General features: G+C 42.4%; 3 protein-coding genes across 5 annotated transcripts; all 3 read left to right on the plus strand.

The window, feature by feature from the left end:
* Positions 1–220: 220 nt before the first annotated feature.
* Positions 221–3,936, plus strand: zfpl1 (zinc finger protein-like 1). Of its 2 annotated transcripts, none has more exons than XM_058087934.1 (8): positions 221–408; positions 1,000–1,112; positions 1,955–2,066; positions 2,172–2,365; positions 2,493–2,571; positions 2,863–3,051; positions 3,118–3,235; positions 3,320–3,936. In XM_058087934.1, the coding sequence occupies exons 2-8, from the start codon at positions 1,011–1,013 to the stop codon at positions 3,504–3,506; spliced, it is 981 nt and encodes a 326-aa protein (XP_057943917.1). In that variant the 5' UTR covers positions 221–408; positions 1,000–1,010; the 3' UTR covers positions 3,507–3,936. The 2 variants fall into 2 exon arrangements, with proteins under 2 accessions (XP_057943917.1, XP_057943918.1); XM_058087935.1 differs by having other exon boundaries at positions 1,005–1,112; positions 3,320–3,935.
* A 94-nt stretch (positions 3,937–4,030) lies between these two features.
* On the plus strand, positions 4,031–11,916 carry si:dkey-273o13.3 (filaggrin-2). 2 transcript variants are annotated; one of them, XM_058087932.1, is made up of 8 exons: positions 4,031–5,000; positions 5,155–5,301; positions 5,380–7,582; positions 8,639–8,667; positions 8,739–8,897; positions 8,988–9,054; positions 9,250–9,354; positions 9,987–11,916. In XM_058087932.1, exons 2-8 carry the CDS (start codon positions 5,180–5,182, stop codon positions 10,773–10,775), a joined length of 3,474 nt encoding a protein of 1,157 aa, XP_057943915.1. In that variant the 5' UTR covers positions 4,031–5,000; positions 5,155–5,179; the 3' UTR covers positions 10,776–11,916. The 2 variants fall into 2 exon arrangements, with proteins under 2 accessions (XP_057943915.1, XP_057943916.1); XM_058087933.1 differs by having other exon boundaries at positions 4,088–5,000; positions 5,383–7,582.
* Positions 11,917–13,135: 1,219 nt separating this feature from the next.
* rom1a (retinal outer segment membrane protein 1a) lies at positions 13,136–18,277 on the plus strand. The gene is made up of 5 exons (XM_058087074.1): positions 13,136–13,304; positions 13,403–13,634; positions 15,894–16,324; positions 16,397–16,643; positions 16,711–18,277. Exons 2-5 carry the CDS (start codon positions 13,485–13,487, stop codon positions 16,918–16,920), a joined length of 1,038 nt encoding a protein of 345 aa, XP_057943057.1. The 5' UTR covers positions 13,136–13,304; positions 13,403–13,484; the 3' UTR covers positions 16,921–18,277.
* The last annotated feature ends 381 nt before the right edge of the window (positions 18,278–18,658 follow it).

The raw sequence follows: 18,658 nt of genomic DNA on the forward strand, positions 1-18,658 counted from the left end.
TTTCTGCGCATGTATTTTTTATTATTTATTATTTATTATATATATAGTTATATTATATTGTTATATATTATTTTATTTTATTTTATTTTATTTTATAATCAGCACTGTATTTCTGTTATCACTTTACGTCATTTACATTTGACGTTATGTATACTCCACGTCAATAGGTGGCGCCCGTCCCAATGAGTGAGGCAAAATACAAAGCAGTCGACAAAGCGGAAGAGAGCGGAAGAGACGTGGCAACATAAACAGAGACAGGAAGACAGGAAGAGACCTGCTACCGACAAGTTTACCCATGACAGCTCCCGGAGCTTCCAGTCATGTGATTTTCTCCCACAGATAGCGTGAATGTTAGCCGTACGACATTCCCTCAGGCCGCCGGGACTTTATTGAAGTCTGTTTTCACAGGTAACGTTGGATTTATCGAGCAGCTAGCGTAGTTAGCATGCTAAGTGCACACTGTGTGACGTGCTAAGGGTTTGCAAATGTCAAGATGGCTGTTGAATTTGATCAAATTAACGTGTTCAGGTTGGCGAAGCTTTTATTTGAGACGTTAAAACCAAGTATGGAAAAAGGACGAAAAAAGATTCAATTTCAGCTGTAGTCGTCTGATTGTACCGGAAGTTGTCAATCCGAGAGAAGGCGAACGCAAAGTGTGATAACTGATAAAAGCAGAGCAAATTATGCACTTATTCAGACACGTATCGACTATAAAATTATATGAAAACGCTAGACGTGGCTTTAAAACGGTATGAAAGTTATTGAGAGATAATAGATTGTGTGTGACTGTGATACGGGTCATTTTGTGTTGTGCAAAATCTAAAATAAGCTAATTGTGAGACACATCTCTGTTTAATGACCATTATAACCTCAATATTATATTAATATATATTAAGTTGTGCTGGTCTTAAATATGTTGTGGCTGATGGGTCTCAAATTTTCTTTATAATTTCTTAACAGCTGCTCTTGTATGTCCTGCATGTTGTTTGTTTTTTTTAGCACAGGAGGCCATGGGTCTCTGCAAGTGTCCAAAGAGAAAGGTGACCAATCTGTTCTGCTTTGAGCATCGCGTCAACGTGTGTGAGCATTGCTTGGTCTCCAACCACAACAAGGTACGGTCAAGGTGTCCCTTTGGGTTTCTTTTAAAAGGAATGTCGCCATCACTTGTCAGATGTGTTTACCTTTACTATCCCAGGAGTAAACAGGTGATGTAATGTGCACGGCAGCGCGCAGTGATACGAAGGGAGAGAAAATAAAGTTTTGTGATTCAAACATATTATTACTCTTTTGAACGCATATTGTTTTGAGAAGCAAAACGTGTACATAACAATACAGACCAGAACTTGACTTATGGGACGAGGTGGGGGGGGTGGGACAGTCACCGTTGATGCACTACTACACTGCTGGCGGGGATGTCACTCAACTTCATGTCAAAAAATCCAAACTATCCCTTTAATTTAGACCCAAAACTATGTAACATGTGGTGAGTGAGCTACACACGAGAACATGCACACAAAGCTTTCTAGGTTTTTTCCAGAATCTGTATTTCCTTCCGCCTCCGGGCACGCCCACTACGCTGTGATGGGTCACACTCGGCCTACACTTTGTACCAGGGCACGCCCATATTAAAAATAACCTCTGAATACGAGTGTTCAGACCCATCCCCAACATCTTTCAAGGATCCAGTAAGAGCCAGTAAAGTAATTCAGTGTTACTGCTTAGAAATGGAAGAGGGGTAGGATCAAATAAGCTTTGCTTCTTCCTACTCCTTTTTGGAGATGCAGACCTGTAACTTATATATGTGAACTCTTTAAGTGTAAATTGTGTGCATGTTCAAAATGAATGAAACCAAATCTCATTATCTGAAACTTTAACAAACAAATACAACATTCTGAAAAGTGGAAAAAGCATAATAATAATAATAATAATAATGAAATGATTCTTTCTCTTACAGTGTATTGTGCAATCGTATCTGCAATGGCTTCAGGACAGTGACTATAACCCAAACTGTTGTCTGTGCAATAATCCACTGAATTCCGAAGACACGGTCAGGCTCGTCTGTTATGGTGAGATGTCTACGTATCTATAGTACAGTACAGTAGCATCACGTTGTGATGCGTCGGCTTGGAGTTCGCCCTATGAGCGTTCATCGCTGCTTCTCTTATTCACAGATGTATTTCACTGGGCCTGTCTGAACGACTTGGCATCCCGCCTGCCTCTGCATACGGCTCCAGCGGGATACCAGTGTCCCAGCTGTCAGGGTCCAGTGTTCCCCCCCTCCAATTTGGCCAGCCCGGTCGCCGATGTGCTTAAAGAGCAGCTGTCATCTGTTAACTGGGCTCGGGCAGGTTTAGGCCTGCCCCTGGTAAGGGCTTCTGATTGTTACATCCAGTTGTAAATATCCAGTCAGAGCAGTGAAGTCGATAAGTGGGTGTACCTAATGGCACGTCCATAAAGTGTATACATTTTCATGAAACATCTCTGACTGACAGATCGAAGAGCCAGTGGACGTCCTTCATGAGGTCACAGCTAACGATGTTACAGACGACACTGACTGGTCGTCATTTGGTGGTGAGTCTACGTGGTCGCTCCTCTGTTTTGAATATAATAATCCCTCGCCAGTTCACAGTTTTTTCCAAAACTATAATCACGTTGTTTCATGGCTGATTACGGCTTATTTTTAGTTCAAGAATGTGTGCGTTTAACGTAATATGGTGTATTTTCTGGCCTAAATTAAGCATTTTCAAGCATAAAACTTATCACAGTCAGAACCGCGATAAATGAGGGATTACAGCAAAGTTTGGGTTCAGTCGTTCAATCAAAGACGATACAGTACATGGTCCTGCGTCTCTTCTGTTACAGGACAAGACCAAAGCCACATTTACCACAGCCACTCTTACAATGCCGGCCTTGGCCAAGCACCCAGTACGTCACCCCCAGCAGAAGGCGACATCGGGCTTCCTCATAAGAATGGGGATTCAAACATACAGGACCACACAGTGGTCAACTTCCCCGCGACCACGACGTGCGACACCATCACTATTCACGCAGGTGAAGAGACGGAAGCTGAGAATAAAGCCACGCACGGATGTCATCTTCTAACATGATCTCTCCCAGGATCGTCACCAAGAAAGGTCTACGACACACGAGACAGCAGCTCCGTCACGCAGATAGACTTTGACGATGACAAGTACAGACGACGACCGGCATTGAGCTGGTTTGCTCAAATTCTCAAGTTCGTCTTAGTGAACTCTCTGTTGTGATTTGAGTCAAATAGAAATATAATAAACTCATCATGTATTTTTTTTTATCTTCTTAGGAACCGCACAGGCGCAAAGCGGACGTCTCTGTCCTGGAAGCAGCGAGTCTTCATGCTTCTCTTAGTCGGAGTGCTGGGATTCTTTACATTGATTATCATCATGGCCAAACTGGGCCGTGCCTCAGCTGGTTCTGACCCAAATTTAGATCCTCTATTAAACCCGCATATCCGTGTGGGCAAAAACTGAAGTCAAATATTACTTATATTTCCCTCACCCCCATCTGTTACACAGCTTTCGCATGTGTATGTGTACGGGGCGCTGTAGTACCCAATGTGGCCACCAGAGGGCGCCATTTACGCACCTGGAATTGTAAAACGGATTCTATTGATTTCATTTCTAGTCAGCTCAAACAAATCTGTATTGCAGTCTAATGGGAACAATATTTATTTTATCCAACCTAAACCTTCACTATGGTGTATATTTTGACACGGAAAGGAAATATCCCCAATCGTGAACTAATTGCGTAGTGCAGTGCATCAGAACTGAAGTTGAAAGAAAATAACATAACCTAATTATTATTAATTGACATGTATATTGAGTGCTTTTAAATACTTTATCTGTGTACATTTTCCTGCTGTTGGGGGATTGGTTTTTGATGCATTAAACGGGAATACTACAGAACGTAATTATTGCATCATTACTCCAGAGCTGTACATGAATCCACCATTTATTGAATTCAGTCAGTTCTATCATCCAATGACCCATTGCCTTTTGAGTATTTTTTTGGGGGGGAGGGCAAGAGATCATTTTGCATTCATTTTGTGCTATCGATGTGTCCAGTGGGATCTTTATGGGCTCGGTGGAAATATTCACTGATACACCGATCACGTGTTTGACTGCATGTGCTCTTTGGCCTCACCAACTTTTCCATTGCGTTAGCCAAACTGTCAGGAGGTTCAGGCATTGATGTCCAGTGGATCTGAGCCATAATCCATCGATGCGGGGGAAAGGCGCCGGTGGCTGTGCTTGTTCATGTACTTCCTGCAAAGGAAGATGTGTCATATGTGCAGCAACAAATACGTTGTTGGGGTTGGGGGGTGTCGCTGCGTTGTCTCAACACTTCAATTTGGGTTGCCAGTTCAATGCGTTTCTCACTACCTTTTGAAGTATTAGATTGCCCATTGCACTGACATAATAGGGACATCCCGATCAATAGCTTGCCGCTTAACATGTATACTGTAAGCGTGACTGTTGGTCAGCCGCTAGTGACAAACTCATTAGCACTGCTTCGTTCCGCCTTGACCTTGATCTTTCATCATTAGGAACTTCCAATCAAAAATGGATACAACCAAAACATAGGTTCAAGATGACTATTGCAACAACAACTAACCAGTCTTAAGTACTCTGTAGTATTTTTTTTATTTAGAGACGGATGTTCTGGAACGGATTAATGACGCTAACCAACTGATTTTTCCATAGATTCCGGCCAGTGAATGTGTTTCTAATGTGTTTCATGGACGTGATGCACAGTTTCTATCTGCCAAAGTTGACACCCAACAACTGACCCCTCTGTCATTGGTTGACACGGGAGTCAATTGAATTGTGTGTGTGTGTTTCTCACACGCTTCAGTGTTCATTTAGAAAGTGCATCACAGCGAGAACCTCATTTGGCTTCTGGGACAACGCATCAGTGAACATCAGTGAACATCTCTTCCGCCTGCTGCAGCTGCTTTGGAGACTGTAAGTAAATAAGTCAGTTATGTCATATGTCATAGGTATTCATTGGATGAGCATCAATGTATGAATATACCAAATAAGAATTTGTAAAAATCTTTCAAATTTCAACATTTTTGAGTAAAAACATGAACGATCCGCATTAACCTTTTTACATCAGGGCAGCTGAAGGTCAAAAATCCGAAATGTGTGACCATCAAGAAAAAACCAAGAGCAGAAAAAACATGGATGCCAAACCTCACGTAACGAAGCAGCACCGCCCCAAACAGAAGAAGGTCCAGCCGTCCGAAGATGACGACACCCTGGAGTGAGTCGTTCATCTTGCCCACAGTTAACTCTCTTCATTTGAAAATCATTCATTTTCAGCCATGTTTTATTTTGAAAGCAGCACCCATTCCACGGCGGAGGACAGCCTGCTCAGCGATCACCGCCCCGACCATCGGAATCGATCTCACCTTTACCACCGCAAGCAAATCCACGGCCGCCTCTCTCTTTCTGAGACCTCTTTGAATTCTTCATTCAGTTCCTCTTCGTTCTCTTCATCCTCTTCATCAACATCCGCCTCATGTTCTTCCTCGCCGTCTCGCTCCTCCACCACTTCGGAGTCTTCCTCCAGTGTATCGTCCGAGAGCAGCAGCGGCTGTTCGGGCAGATTTCTCCTTAGGAGACCTCAGCATTCCCTGTCTTGCACCGACATTTCCAGGAAACACAAGTACGGCGAAGATGCAGAAGAAACTGCGCCTTTGATTGACAACAGAGATCATCTACCCAAGCAGAAACAAGGAGCCCAGAAGAAGATGCAAAAGGCCGCAAGAACATCAGCCAATAATGGAAGTTTCCGCAAATCCAAATCGATGGAGGCGCTCACTTGCTCCGCGGAAAGAGAAGGTCATGCCACCGAGGACCAAAAAGAACAGGAGAAAAGAAAAAACGAGCTCCGCCAGAATGTTATGAAGGAGAAGATGAAGTTCTCCGCCTTCCTCAATGAGATCACTCGGCAGGTTCTCAGCCCCATGAGGCTCACCACTCTTGGGGTGACAGATGCGCAAACGCAAAGCAGCCCGGGGTCCGCCTCCGCTAGATCCAGGAAGTTAGAGAGCGACCATCAGCAGACGAGTCGACCCGTGAGCGCCGACCCTGTTGGCAAGCGTTCCCACGCTCAGCTTTCCAAGTCGTCCCGCCACCGTCGCCGCCACTGCTCTCCAGATTCCAGCCAGACCATGCAGGCCAGGCCCAGGAGCTGCACCGATATAAGCTGCTCGGAAAGACGTCCATCGCGGTCTTCTCAGCTCTGTGACGACTCACCATCTTGTAAACGCCGCCATAGGTACCACGGAAGCCGTATACGTCATCGGTACCATCACCGTGGCGACTGCAACGCCCCGAATTATCATCACCGCAGCATAAGTCCTCACCATAACCTCAGATACTACAGTCCTGTCTTTTCTGATCATGGAGACCTCGATGGTTCCTCTTATCATCATCATCACAACAAACATCCTCATCGCCAAGACAACCATGATGGAGATCACTACAGCCCAGATGATCACCATCATCGCAGGGACTACCATGACTCTGCTAGCCAACACCGCCACGACCAGCATTTCCATTATCATCATGGACACCATCATGGTCAGGTTCCTCGCCATGGAGATCATCACTTTATGAGGCATTACCATGAAGAGCACAACCACCCAACCCACCTTCCTCACGAGATTCACGACAGTTCATCACAGGACCACAAACACCATCCAAGTCCAGGTCATCACCACTGCAGCCACCCGGATACAAAACAGCCCGTGACGCCACGTCGTGGAAACCACGGCCACAGCTACGACTACAGAGACCCAAAACATCACCACCGTGGAGAACACCATGGCCTTCCTCGGCACCACACCTCCAAGGAGCAGCATTACCACGGCGTTTCTGACAGCGATCCTCAGCAAGGGACGCCACAAGCTGGCGTCCAGCAGCTCTACGGCGGAGGCCACCATCCACACCAGCGAGATCACGGTAACCGTGGAGACCGCCACAGTTCAGGTCATCAGCATCATCACGGAAACCACCATAGCCCAAACCGTAAGCATCACCACGGAGATAACCTCAGCGAGGCACCGCAACCTGACGCCGATAACAGTTTATGTCATAAACACCGACGTGGAGATGATCGTCAGCATCACCATGGAAACCATCAGCAACACCGCGGAAACCAACGCAGTCACGGAGAACGCCAAAGTTCAGGGCATCACCATCGGGACCATCATCGTCCGAGCGACCAGCATCACAATCGAGACCACCGTCAGCATCACCATGGAGACCACCAAAATCAGAACAGCCATCATCACTACGACGACCACCACAGCCGCGTCCATCAAAACCACCACGGGGATCAACGCCATCATCTCGAGTCCCACCAAAACCAAACCCGCACCAAAAATGACCTCGAACTCGAACACAAGGACGCCCGCGCTGATATCAGTCGGCATCCTCTAGATGGTCTGCCTCCACACCAGAAGAACCCGACCATCAGCGGCTTCTGCGGTCAAGAAGAAGAACAGACTGACTTCAGTGGCCCGTCTTTACCGCAAGTATGGCACAGGAATACACAGAAATACACAGGAATACACAGGAATACTCAGTCTTACTGCAGGAACTCTTTACTGTATGCTGTCAGGGGTGAGTGTTCAAGAACCATCAAGAACCTTCAAGAACCAAATGATCAGGAAACTTATTAGGGCTGTCAAAAATAATGCATTTTTAGCATAATTTAGCATAATAATAACCAATATTAACATTTTATCATATGATGCAGCCTATTGGATATCGTTGCTAACGCACAAATTTTGATTTCATTTTTGGTCAACATTTTTGACTTGGTTTTTATTCGCTCATGAAAATGTCATTTTTAGCCACACAACTAGGAGACCCGAGTTCGATTCCACCCACTGGCGTCTCTGTGTGGAGTTTGCATGTTCTCCCGCTGCATGTGGGGGTTTTCTTCCGGTTTCCTCCGCCATTCCAAAAAAAAAAACATGCTAGGTTAAATTAGCCACTCCAAATTGTCCATAGGTACTCATGTTCATTTCCTGTTTTTATTAGTTATCGTCTGTTTTTTTATTTATTTTTTTTTTTTAGGGAAAGAAGTTGTTGACAAAGTATTCGCCAACAAAACTAACACCGGCCAATTAAAAATGGCACCTGGCCTCTGCTCCTCATTAATAATTGCCAAGTCGATAATTTCCAGTTGAGCATGCTTCGTTAGGCGGTTATGCAACGGTTTCCATCATTTGCACCTATGGATTTTTCCCGCTGCTCGTCACTGCTGTTGCTAGTTGTTAGCCAACAGGTTGTTCCGCAAAAAGGCTGTCAGATGTAGCGTGCTAACAGAGTTAACTCATTGATTTAATTCTCTTCATTTGGAGCTGTTAATACAAAAAGATATGTATTTATATATGTCGATATAGTCACATGTCATACTTTGAATAAAATACAGTCAAAATAGGCATATTTTAGACATCGCTGTAAATGGTGATTAATCAAAACGTGATTAATCTGGCAGCCCTGATGATCTAACACAGCAACCTTCTGCATGTTCACCTCCTTCCTTATTTCTTCTTTCTTCTTCTACTTGTCGCTCAATACAGGAAACGGCACACGAAATGGGCAAGCTTATGTAAGTGTGCTCCAATATCGATGTTATCAAACCTCCAATATGGTGCTCACGTGTTTCATTTTTCCTCGCAGGGTCCTACAGAAGGACAGCGAAGACCTCCAACAGAGTGTGTTGAAGTCAGCAGTCCGGATGGAATGTTTAGGAGAATTCCTAAGCAGCCAAAAGCTGCTGGAAGAGGAGCTCCAGAGGACGCGTGTGGAACTCAGCAACCTGACGGAGAATTTTAAAATGTGAAAATCCAAAAATGACACGAAAATGTCTTTTTTTTGTTGTCTCGTGACTTTGATGACTTTTATTTGTCCTTTGTGCTTTGTGTTCAGCCTGCATGAGAACTGCTCTTCCACACAGCAGACCAATAACCTGCTGGAGCAAAAGCTTAACTCTGTGGTAAGATCTCGTTGTGTATACAGTGGTCCTTGAACACACCATAGCTGCTACCATAAAACCTCCACTGTGACTCCCATTCCATCACTATACTTTATTTACAGTTTTATGGACGTATCAGACCCGGAAAGCATGGATACTACCTGTGGGTTTAAATCCTCCATTTATTGGGTTGTTTGTTTACTTCCTCTTTGGCAGACTCAAAGTATGGAAGGAGAGCGTGAGAGGTTGAGCCGACGTATTTCGGCTTTGACGGAACAACTGGCTGGTGCCAGGTTTTCCAACAACGTGGACACAATGAACGTAAGACCTGTGCTTCCTTCAAAGTCCGCAGCATTGAAAACATTCTGCTCACCCCTAATTGGACGCTTTCCCCCTCATTTTCGGTCACATCTGAACCCAATTGACGGTTACTATGGTACCCATTATGTCATTGTATGGTCATATCACCTCATACTTTGGTATGTAACAAAAATAAAATTAAATAAAAATACAAAATAATAAAAAAAATTATATTAGAAAGCAGGAAGTGAACAAATGTAACAGTTACTGATTGTAAAAATACCAGATGGAGGGGTAGGATTTAATAAGCTTTGCTTCTTCCTACTCCTTTTGGACATGTGGAACTGGGAACTGATTATGGGATGCATTCAATTGTAATCTGATGCATGTTCAAATGAAATTAAACCATTACCATTACCAATTAACTGTGATAAACAAGGGATGAATGAACACCTTTCAATGTAATATAGAGGCATCAAGGATTTTAAACGTATTAATCAATGAATACCTTGAATGAAGTCGTCATTATTGTCTGACCTTAAATGCATCTCATCTCCCATAAATGGGATGCATTTAGCTTGTGGAGCCAAAATGTCTCCAAAATGTTTTCCTCTTTACAGAGAACCAAATGAATTTGTAAATGTCGTTTCCAGGTGAAGTCCGCGTTAAACAAAAGCAACAACCATTTCCATCCAGATGATGCCATGAATCAGGGGATCCTCCCCATCACCCCTCCTCCTATCCAGTTCATGGACAGCCAGACCTACGAGAAAGTCAAAGCAGCCGGACAGGAGCAAAGTCTGGGTTCGGTTCCAGAGGAGGAGGAGTCAGACTGGTCGGAAATGGGGGAGGAGATCCCGCGATTCATACTGACGGGATCAAACAGAAGCCAAGCCTGGCGGCACCGGGACGGAGACGCGGACAAGGATAGCGAGTCGGGAGGTGAGGAAGTGGTCCGACGTCACTCCCCCCGACCTCTGCAGATACCTCATCTCCAGTTCACCATCCACAACGAAATTTTACCCGTCACGCAAAGCAACGCTTGCCCCTCTGGCATGGCAGGCGAGAGCACATTCCGGATCACCACCAGTCAAAACCTCGGTTCCACCATTCTGATCCGGTCAGCCAGCCTGGAGGAAATCCCTCTCTCGTGCCACCAGATGCCAAAGGAGCTGAGAGGCACAGAGGCCATGATGGACCTGCACCACCCGAGGGACCAATCTATCGAGGATTTAGACAACGAGATTATCCATCACTGGAGAACAATCAACGAAAGGGGCGGGGGGGCACCCGAGGCGGATAGCGCTCCGTCCAGTCTCCAGTCAGTGGAGCGGATGCTCAACCAGTTCATGTGCGAGCCGCAGCCCGGCGAGGGGAGGTGCCAGGGCTGGACGGGGGGGATGGCAGAGGAGGTGTTCGGGGGCGAGCAAACCCAGCTGTGATGCAGCATATGATGATAATTGTTCAGTTACATGTTTGTTGTCATGCTAATGTTGCAGTGGGGTAAAAGAGCTGATAATTCAGGACCACTGACAGCTCCAACGGTGGCTCGCTACACATTCGCCATCTTATACAGTCAAAATATATTCATTTTTATTAATTTTTCTCCAAAAGTAAAAAAAAAAAAATCATGAATCATGACCACTCTTTGCAAGTAGCATCTTTAACGCATGCGCATTATGGCCACACCCTCCGTCATGGCACATAACGTCCCCCCCACGCAGTCAGAGTCAAAATATATTCATTTTTATTAATTTTTCTCCAAAAGTAAAAAATTAAAATAAAAAAATTCCTGATAATGCAGGTGTAATGTACACCATAAAAGTACCACTCTTTGAAAGTGGCATCTTTAGCGCATGCGCATTATGACCACACCTTCCGTCATGGCACATAACGTCCCCCCCCCACGCAGTCACAGAGTCAAAATATATTAATTTTTCTCCAAAAATAGTCCAACGTTCTTTTAAAACTTCATTCTGAGCTCCAACAACGGTCCAATGCCCTCATCTTGTTCTTCTCTAACCCTCAAACATCTCAAATCCTCCTCGGAACGATACTTCCGCATTCAATTCACTACACAACCGCGAGCTGCATTCAGGGACACTCCAAAAATCACCATAACGTTTTTTTACGTGTGTATTATGAGGGATAAAACCTGAAATTGTTCAGCCGCCCGTGAAGGCACTTTGTGTGCGGTTAGGTAAAGTTTGTTTGGCTAGGAAGCTGCTAGCTTCAGTCACTGATCATTTAATTGTCATTCTTTACTGGTGAGTACTTATACCGGACTCTAACCCCCACGGAAATACTTATCTTCTGTATTGTAAAATTACGTCTGAATATGTGATAGTTAGTCTACTGGTATACGCTAGCCTTTACATGTTAAACCCGATGAGGGTAGAAAAACCCATTTTCTGTTAAAGTGGCCTGTTTTGTGACGTATGTATGTAGCAGTAGTCTTTCTTATAGATCAGTACAATTGTAATATGAATGCAAACGCTTGTGTGCTAAAACTCCTCTGTAATAAAATTGTCCTGCTAAGAGAATATACTACTAATAACTCAAATAAAGACATATTAAACACCATAGTGGTTCGTATTTCTTGTTATGACGCTCTGTCTATATTGTAGCTAGACGGCGAAAGCTGTGGTTGCTCACTCTCTGGGAAACACTGCCCCCTAGCGTTTTGGAGGATTTGAGTTGGAAGCACGAATCAATGCATGCCAGCTTTAGGTGGAAAAAGTCTATTATTACGATCAACTTACACCCGAGTGGTTAGCGCACAGGCCACACAGCTAGGAGACCCGAGTTCGATTCCACCCTCTTGCATCTCTGTGTGGAGTTTGCATGTTCTCCCTACTTCCTCCCCCATTCCAAAAACATGCTAGGTTAAATTAGCCACTCCAAATTGTCCATAGGTATGAATGTGAGTGTGAATGGTTGTTTGTCTATATGTGCCCTGTGATTGGCTGGCCACCAGTCCAGGGTGGACCCCGCCTCTCGCCCCAAGACAGCTGGGATAGGCTCCAGCACACCTGCGACCCTCGTAAGGATAAGCGGTAGAAAATGAATGAATTAACTTATCAACCATTAAAAACATGTATTTATATTTATATATTTCTTCTTGAATAACCTTTGTACTTTCCCCTTGTACTCTGGTCCCATAATATTTTGACTTTATTCCCATGATATTATAACTTTCCAACCTCATTTTCCAAAAATTACAACTTTTGAAAATGTTTCATGATATTATTATTTATTTATTTATTTTATTATTATTATTTTTCTTCAATATTTCATCAAAACACTTCAGAATATTCTGACTTTATTTTTCGTAAAATTATGACTTATTTTGCATTAGAATATGACTTTTTTTCTCTTATTTGGTCTTTATTCTCATAACAAAATTAATTTCTGCTGTTTTATTTGTATTGTTTCTCACAATTCTGACTTTGTCATAATATTTCAACTTTTCCACAGCACAGTTTTCCAAAAATGACACCTTAATTTTTGTTTGTTTCTCATAATATGACAACTATAATGTAGATTTTTCCATGTTTGCTGTAGTTTTGTTTTAAGTTTTCTTGTTAAATTTAGAACGCGCCTGTGAAATACAAAAACGAAAGCTGTAAACATGCCGTGAAGCGCATGGCGTCCATTTTGCCTTCCTTTGCTTTAGAAAGTGCCTTTAAGTTTTGTTTTCGGAATCTGCGTTACTCAGTTAACGGCTTATCTCGGGCTCGGCCACTCTCGCTGAAATCCACTTTGTCATCTGTGTCCTCCCTCCGTATGAGTGATGGGTGCTGAGCAGACAATGGCCTGCATGGGGACGTTTAATAGGATAGCGGGCATTAGCGCTAAGACGCTCCCGGCATCCAGGTTTGCCAAATCCACTGTGTGGCACTCTGGGAGGTTCACAGTGGTCGGCGGAATTTTGTGGCCTTTTTTCAGCACCTTTTTGGAAGCCGAATAAGGTGAACTTTGATGCCTGTTAAGTCAACCTTCTCAGGATTCCACATTTTTGTCTTGCTGCTTTTACGATTGTCCTCATTGTCTCTTTTTCTTCCGTCAGATAAGAACATCCTCGTCTTTCCGTCAGCTCGCCGCTTTCCTTCCCCTACTCCCCCGGTAAAGACTCGGAACCCGCTGCAACCATGGTGGTGATGAAGGTGAAGTTCCCCTTTCAGAAAAGGGTGAAGCTCGCCCAGGGACTGTGGCTCCTCTCCTGGTGTGCCACGGTGGCTGGGGCCATCACCTTCACCCTGGGGTGCATCCTCAAGACTGAACTCCGCAGGAGGGCAGAGGTACACCCATATCATTTCTATATATGAATATGAATAATATGATACAACAAAAACACCTCATATACGTATAGGGTCCAATTCTGTGCAAGGGGCGCATTCTCGGCAAATGTGCAAAGGATGTAAAACAGATAAAACAGACGAGTATTCTAATACCGCACAATCTGGTGTAATGGTACAGCTGCTGCCTTTTAGGTTTTCGTTTTTCATGGTATTACCAGTGGCCCAGAGTGGTTCTTTTCCCCATTGGGTCCAGAATCCCTGATGATTGGTGATACAGTCATTTTGTAACGCTAGTTCAAGTGTTGTTTGAGTGTAACACACGTATGATTACGCTGATTGTATCGTCAATGTTCGGATACAACGGCATTCCCAGTGTCGAAAGAGCTTTTTGATTGGATAATAATAATAATGGTTAAAACGTCAGACGGGTTTCATGTCCTTGCAAGGTGGACCTAATACACACCTGACCCACTTTGAATCCTGACTCATCATTTGATAAACCACTTCCATAATCATCAGTCCTAATCTCATTAATCTTAACATTTTAGCAGGATAGCGCCACAATCCCCTATTAGCAAAGTACAAGTAAAGTTCTTATATGTACTTGCATATGTGTACAAATTTGTGCAGTCAATAAAAGCCATTCCAAAGCTTTTCCCGGGTATTACATGAACATGGAAGGGAGTATCTATTGTTTGAACCCACCTGACGGGCAGGTGCGTCCTGTCACGGTCCGTAGTAGCACAGTTTTGTAAGAAGACGGAAAATTAAAGATTCACAGCCAGTACAGACATTTGGAACACGGAGAGGGAGAGGAAACGCTGGTGTACTTTTCGTATTGTTGTTGTTTTTTTTGCATTTTCCAAATATTTCACATTTCTTATTCACATAATATTTTGACTTTATTCCAGTAATATAATGAGTTTTTTGACCAATTTAATTTTCCCTCAAATTCAAATTTATTCTTAGTTTTGTTTCTCATACTATTTAAAAAAAACACAAAATATTTTATATTCTATGCTATAAAAATTAATTACATTAAATTAAATTAATTAATTGAATGAAAAACTATTTTTCCAATTTATTCTCAGAAAATTCTGGCTTTTTCTGGTTAGAATATGACTTTTTCACCTCAAATTATTTACTTTATTTTGGTAAAATTAGAGCTGTTTTTCCCCCAAATTCAAATTTATTCTTAGTTTTGTTTCTCATACTATTTAAAAAAAACACAAAATATTTTATATTCTATGCTATAAAAATTAATTACATTAAATTAAATTAATTAATTAAATAAAAAAAAATTTTTTTCCAATTTATTCTCAGAAATTTCTGGCTTTTTCTGGTTAGAATATGACTTTTTCACCTCAAATTATTTACTTTATTTTGGTAAAATTAGAGCTGTTTTTCCCCCAAATTTATTCTTAGTTTTGTTTCTCATACTGTTTAAAAAAAACACAAAATATTTTATATTCTATGCTATAAAAATTAATTACATTAAATTAAATTAATTAATTAAATAAAAAATTTATTTTTCCAATTTATTCTCAGAAATTTCTGTCTTTTTCTGGTTAGAATATGACTTTTTCACCTCAAATTATTTACTTTATTTTGGTAAAATTAGAGCTGTTTTTCCCCCAAATTCAAATTTATTCTTAGTTTTGTTTCTCATACTGTTTAAAAAAACCCCACAAAATATTTTATATTCTATGCTATAAAAATTAATTACATTAAATTAAATTAATTAATTAAATAAAAAAATTATTTTTCCAATTTATTCTCAGAAATTTCTGTCTTTTTCTGGTTACAATATGACTTTTTCACCTCAAATTATTTACTTTATTTTGCTAAAATTAGAGCTGTTTTTGCATTGTTTTTCTAAAAATTTCCACCCGTTTCTGCTTTCTTCTTGTAATTTAATTATGACTTTCTTCCCATAATATTTTGACTTGATTTTTGTAACATTATAACTTTAAGAACTAAATTAAAACTTTGTTTCTCATACTATTCCAACTTTTTTTCACCACAATATGATGATGTTATTCTGGAAAAAATTCAGACTTTGATGCCAACTTTTTGTTCTTAATATTTTGACATTATTCTTGAGTGTGAAAGGTTGTTTATATGTGCCCTGTGATTGGCTGGCGACCATTCCAGGATGTAGCACCACCTCCTGCTCAAAGTCAGCTGGGATAGGCTCCAGCATACCACCCCAATACAATAAAAAAAACATCACGGCTGCCCTATCTACTCCCCTTCCAGGTAATGGACAATGCCGACATCCACATCGTGCCCAACACCCTCATGATCGTCGGTCTGGCCTCGTTGGGGATCAACTACTTTGCGTCAAAGATCTGTCAAGACGCTCTGGACGCTGGGCGGTTTCCTCGCTGGAAGAACTTGCTGAAGCCCTACTTTGCCGTGTCTTGTTTCTTCACCGTCCTCATGCTGCTGGGGGTCATCATGAGCTACGCCATGAAGGGCAGTCTGGAGTCTTCTCTGAAGGTCGGCCTGAGGAACGGCATCCGCTTCTACAAAGACACGGACACTCCGGGCCGCTGCTTCCAGAAGCAGAACATCGATCGGCTGCAGATGGAGTTCCAGTGCTGCGGGAACAACGACCACAGGGACTGGTTTGAAGTGCAGTGGATCAGCAATCGTTATCTGGATTTCAGTTCCAAGGAAGTCAAAGAGTAAGTCCCACGAAAACGGGAAGTGCCGGAATGGATCCCGGTGTGTAATCCTAACATCATTTATTCCCTCAGTCGCGTCAAGAGCAACGTGGATGGACGCTACCTGGTCGATGGCGTCCCATTCAGTTGCTGCAACCCCAGTTCTCCTCGCCCGTGCATCCAGTATCAGCTCACCAACAATTCAGCTCACTATAACTATGAGTACCAGACAGAGGAGCTCAACATCTACCTGCGGGGCTGCAGGGAGGCTCTGGTCAACTATTACATGGGCCTGATGAACACCATCGGGGCCGGGGTGCTCTCGGTCTTCCTACTCCAGGTATGATTTTTGATGATGATGATCATACACGGAAAACTTGAATAAAAACACCCGACTTCCTCGCCAGGGTTCGGTACTGGTGAGCTTGCGCTTCCTGCAGACCTCCATGGAAGCGGTGGCCGGGAAGGAGAACACGGAAATCGAGACGGAGGGATACTTGCTGGAGAAAGGCGTGAAAGACACCTTCATGGAGTACTTTGACCCAGTGCTCAAGTTCCTGCTGCTTAAGAACCAGGTGCAGGAGGGCACGAGCGCCGACGCTGCGGCTGCCACTTAAACACCGCGGATGTGTGGATGACATCTTCTCCCTACCGGAAGACATCTTTTCCAGGACCTTCTATTCTATGTATGTTTTTAAATCGTTAGCTTAAATGGAAATCCCATGGTTGTAACGAATAGAATGCAATCAATACGATTAGATAAGATTTGGTCTTTTCTTGATTGATGATTTCATCCTGGATATTGGAGGAAAAAAAATGTTGTTCAATTTCTGCTACACCAAGTACAGGAACTTTGAAACTCCAATAACAAGCATCAACTTTGGTGTCCTCCGCCATCACATGCGTTAATTGGCTTCGGAAGCACCGCATGAAACCACAGGGCCAAATGACTCCCCGTGAATAAAACGTCACGATGTCCTGATTTCTAAACGTCACGCGGTGTCCAATCATCACAACCGTTATCACTGACATGAAACTCCAATAACAAGCATCAACTTTGGTGTCCTGCGCCATCACACGCGTTAATTGGCTTCGGAAGCACCGCATGAAACCACAAGGGCCAAATGACTCCCCGTGAATAAAACGTCACGATGTCCTGATTTCTAAACGTCACGCGGTGTCCAATCATCACAACCGTTATCACTGATATGAATGTTTTCAGAGTGCAAGGTTTTATTTGCCACTGTTTTTTCATGAATTTATTTATTTTGCATGTTTTTTTCTTTATGATGTGGTGATTGAACACAGCAAACAAAAAAAACTCAGGTTTTTAGTCAGCAGGTTCGGAGAACATGTCGTATACTTTTCGCACATAGCGTGCAAATTAGCAAAATTTGAATTGAAAAAAAATTCTTAATCAATTGTCATCATTACTCACATCCCTCAGATTTATTTGTTGTCATACAAAAACATAAAAAAACTACTAGTTTATTAGAGTGTTCTTGTGTTAATATTTGAAGGTTCTAATTGCCTTATGTAGTAGACTCACTTAGTGCTGTTTTGTTCTTTAATAAATGTAATACTCTGTTAACAGTTTTTTTTCCAAACATGTCACCCACCATCGCAGTTGCTCCAAGACAGTCATCTTAATCCCCGCCAGTCTCACTCCGATTCAGATTAAGACGGACATCAGTAATACGCTGAAATCCATTAACAGTGTCCTCTATTGGGACACCTTTGTTAAAGCTGTTAAGCTCAGGTGTTAATACGCAACCTGCTGGAGCTGCAGTCTCCTGGGGAAGGTGCATGTATGGAAGGAGCAGGGCTTCCCACAGGTGTTCGTCTAGTTTATTTTCTTATGAAGAGAAACAAAACATCTGTTTCGTGGGATATGCAGAAATTGAACACAAGCTGCATTGTACAGTGTAATGCATTAAAAATGGCAATTGAGTGAAATTTTATTAAAAATTATTTTTAAAAACATATTTGAGTACCAACTAGATGCTTTTATTATTCCCAAAAAGGACACTTGAAAAATCTGCCTTATCACCTTACCACTACTTATACTCCATTGCAGCAATTATGATGCAATATTTTAGTAATTTGTCAATTCTATTAATTTTATTTAAATAAAATCAAATAAATTATTACATTCAATTAAAATACATAAATAATAATATAAGACTATTTAAAAATAGGATAGAATATGATGACTTTGTAGCAACAAAAGTGTTTACCGTAATAACTACACTGTCTTGGATTATGTGTCCGCATAATTATAGCTGCGCTGACGTTCTGATCAAGTAACGGAATGACGTCACACCATTTGACGTCGGTTAACACTTCCACTCATTT

This window comes from Doryrhamphus excisus, chromosome 11 (assembly GCF_030265055.1).
Source record: "Doryrhamphus excisus isolate RoL2022-K1 chromosome 11, RoL_Dexc_1.0, whole genome shotgun sequence".
Classification (NCBI taxonomy): domain Eukaryota; kingdom Metazoa; phylum Chordata; class Actinopteri; order Syngnathiformes; family Syngnathidae; genus Doryrhamphus; species Doryrhamphus excisus.

Excerpts from the sequence above, each read along its gene's own strand:
- zfpl1 (XM_058087934.1), top strand. The coding sequence starts at position 1,011 with ATGGGTCTCTGCAAGTGTCCAAAGAGAAAGGTGACCAATCTGTTCTGC. Across the intron at positions 1,113-1,954 it reads TGGTCTCCAACCACAACAAG|TGTATTGTGCAATCGTATCT; the intron begins GTACGGTCAAGG and ends TTTCTCTTACAG. Across the intron at positions 2,067-2,171 it reads GGTCAGGCTCGTCTGTTATG|ATGTATTTCACTGGGCCTGT; the intron begins GTGAGATGTCTA and ends TCTTATTCACAG.
- si:dkey-273o13.3 (XM_058087932.1), top strand. The coding sequence starts at position 5,180 with ATGTGTGACCATCAAGAAAAAACCAAGAGCAGAAAAAACATGGATGCC. Across the intron at positions 8,898-8,987 it reads CTGACGGAGAATTTTAAAAT|CCTGCATGAGAACTGCTCTT; the intron begins GTGAAAATCCAA and ends CTTTGTGTTCAG. Across the intron at positions 9,055-9,249 it reads AGCAAAAGCTTAACTCTGTG|ACTCAAAGTATGGAAGGAGA; the intron begins GTAAGATCTCGT and ends CCTCTTTGGCAG.
- rom1a (XM_058087074.1), top strand. The coding sequence starts at position 13,485 with ATGGTGGTGATGAAGGTGAAGTTCCCCTTTCAGAAAAGGGTGAAGCTC. Across the intron at positions 13,635-15,893 it reads AACTCCGCAGGAGGGCAGAG|GTAATGGACAATGCCGACAT; the intron begins GTACACCCATAT and ends CTCCCCTTCCAG. Across the intron at positions 16,325-16,396 it reads AGTTCCAAGGAAGTCAAAGA|TCGCGTCAAGAGCAACGTGG; the intron begins GTAAGTCCCACG and ends TTATTCCCTCAG.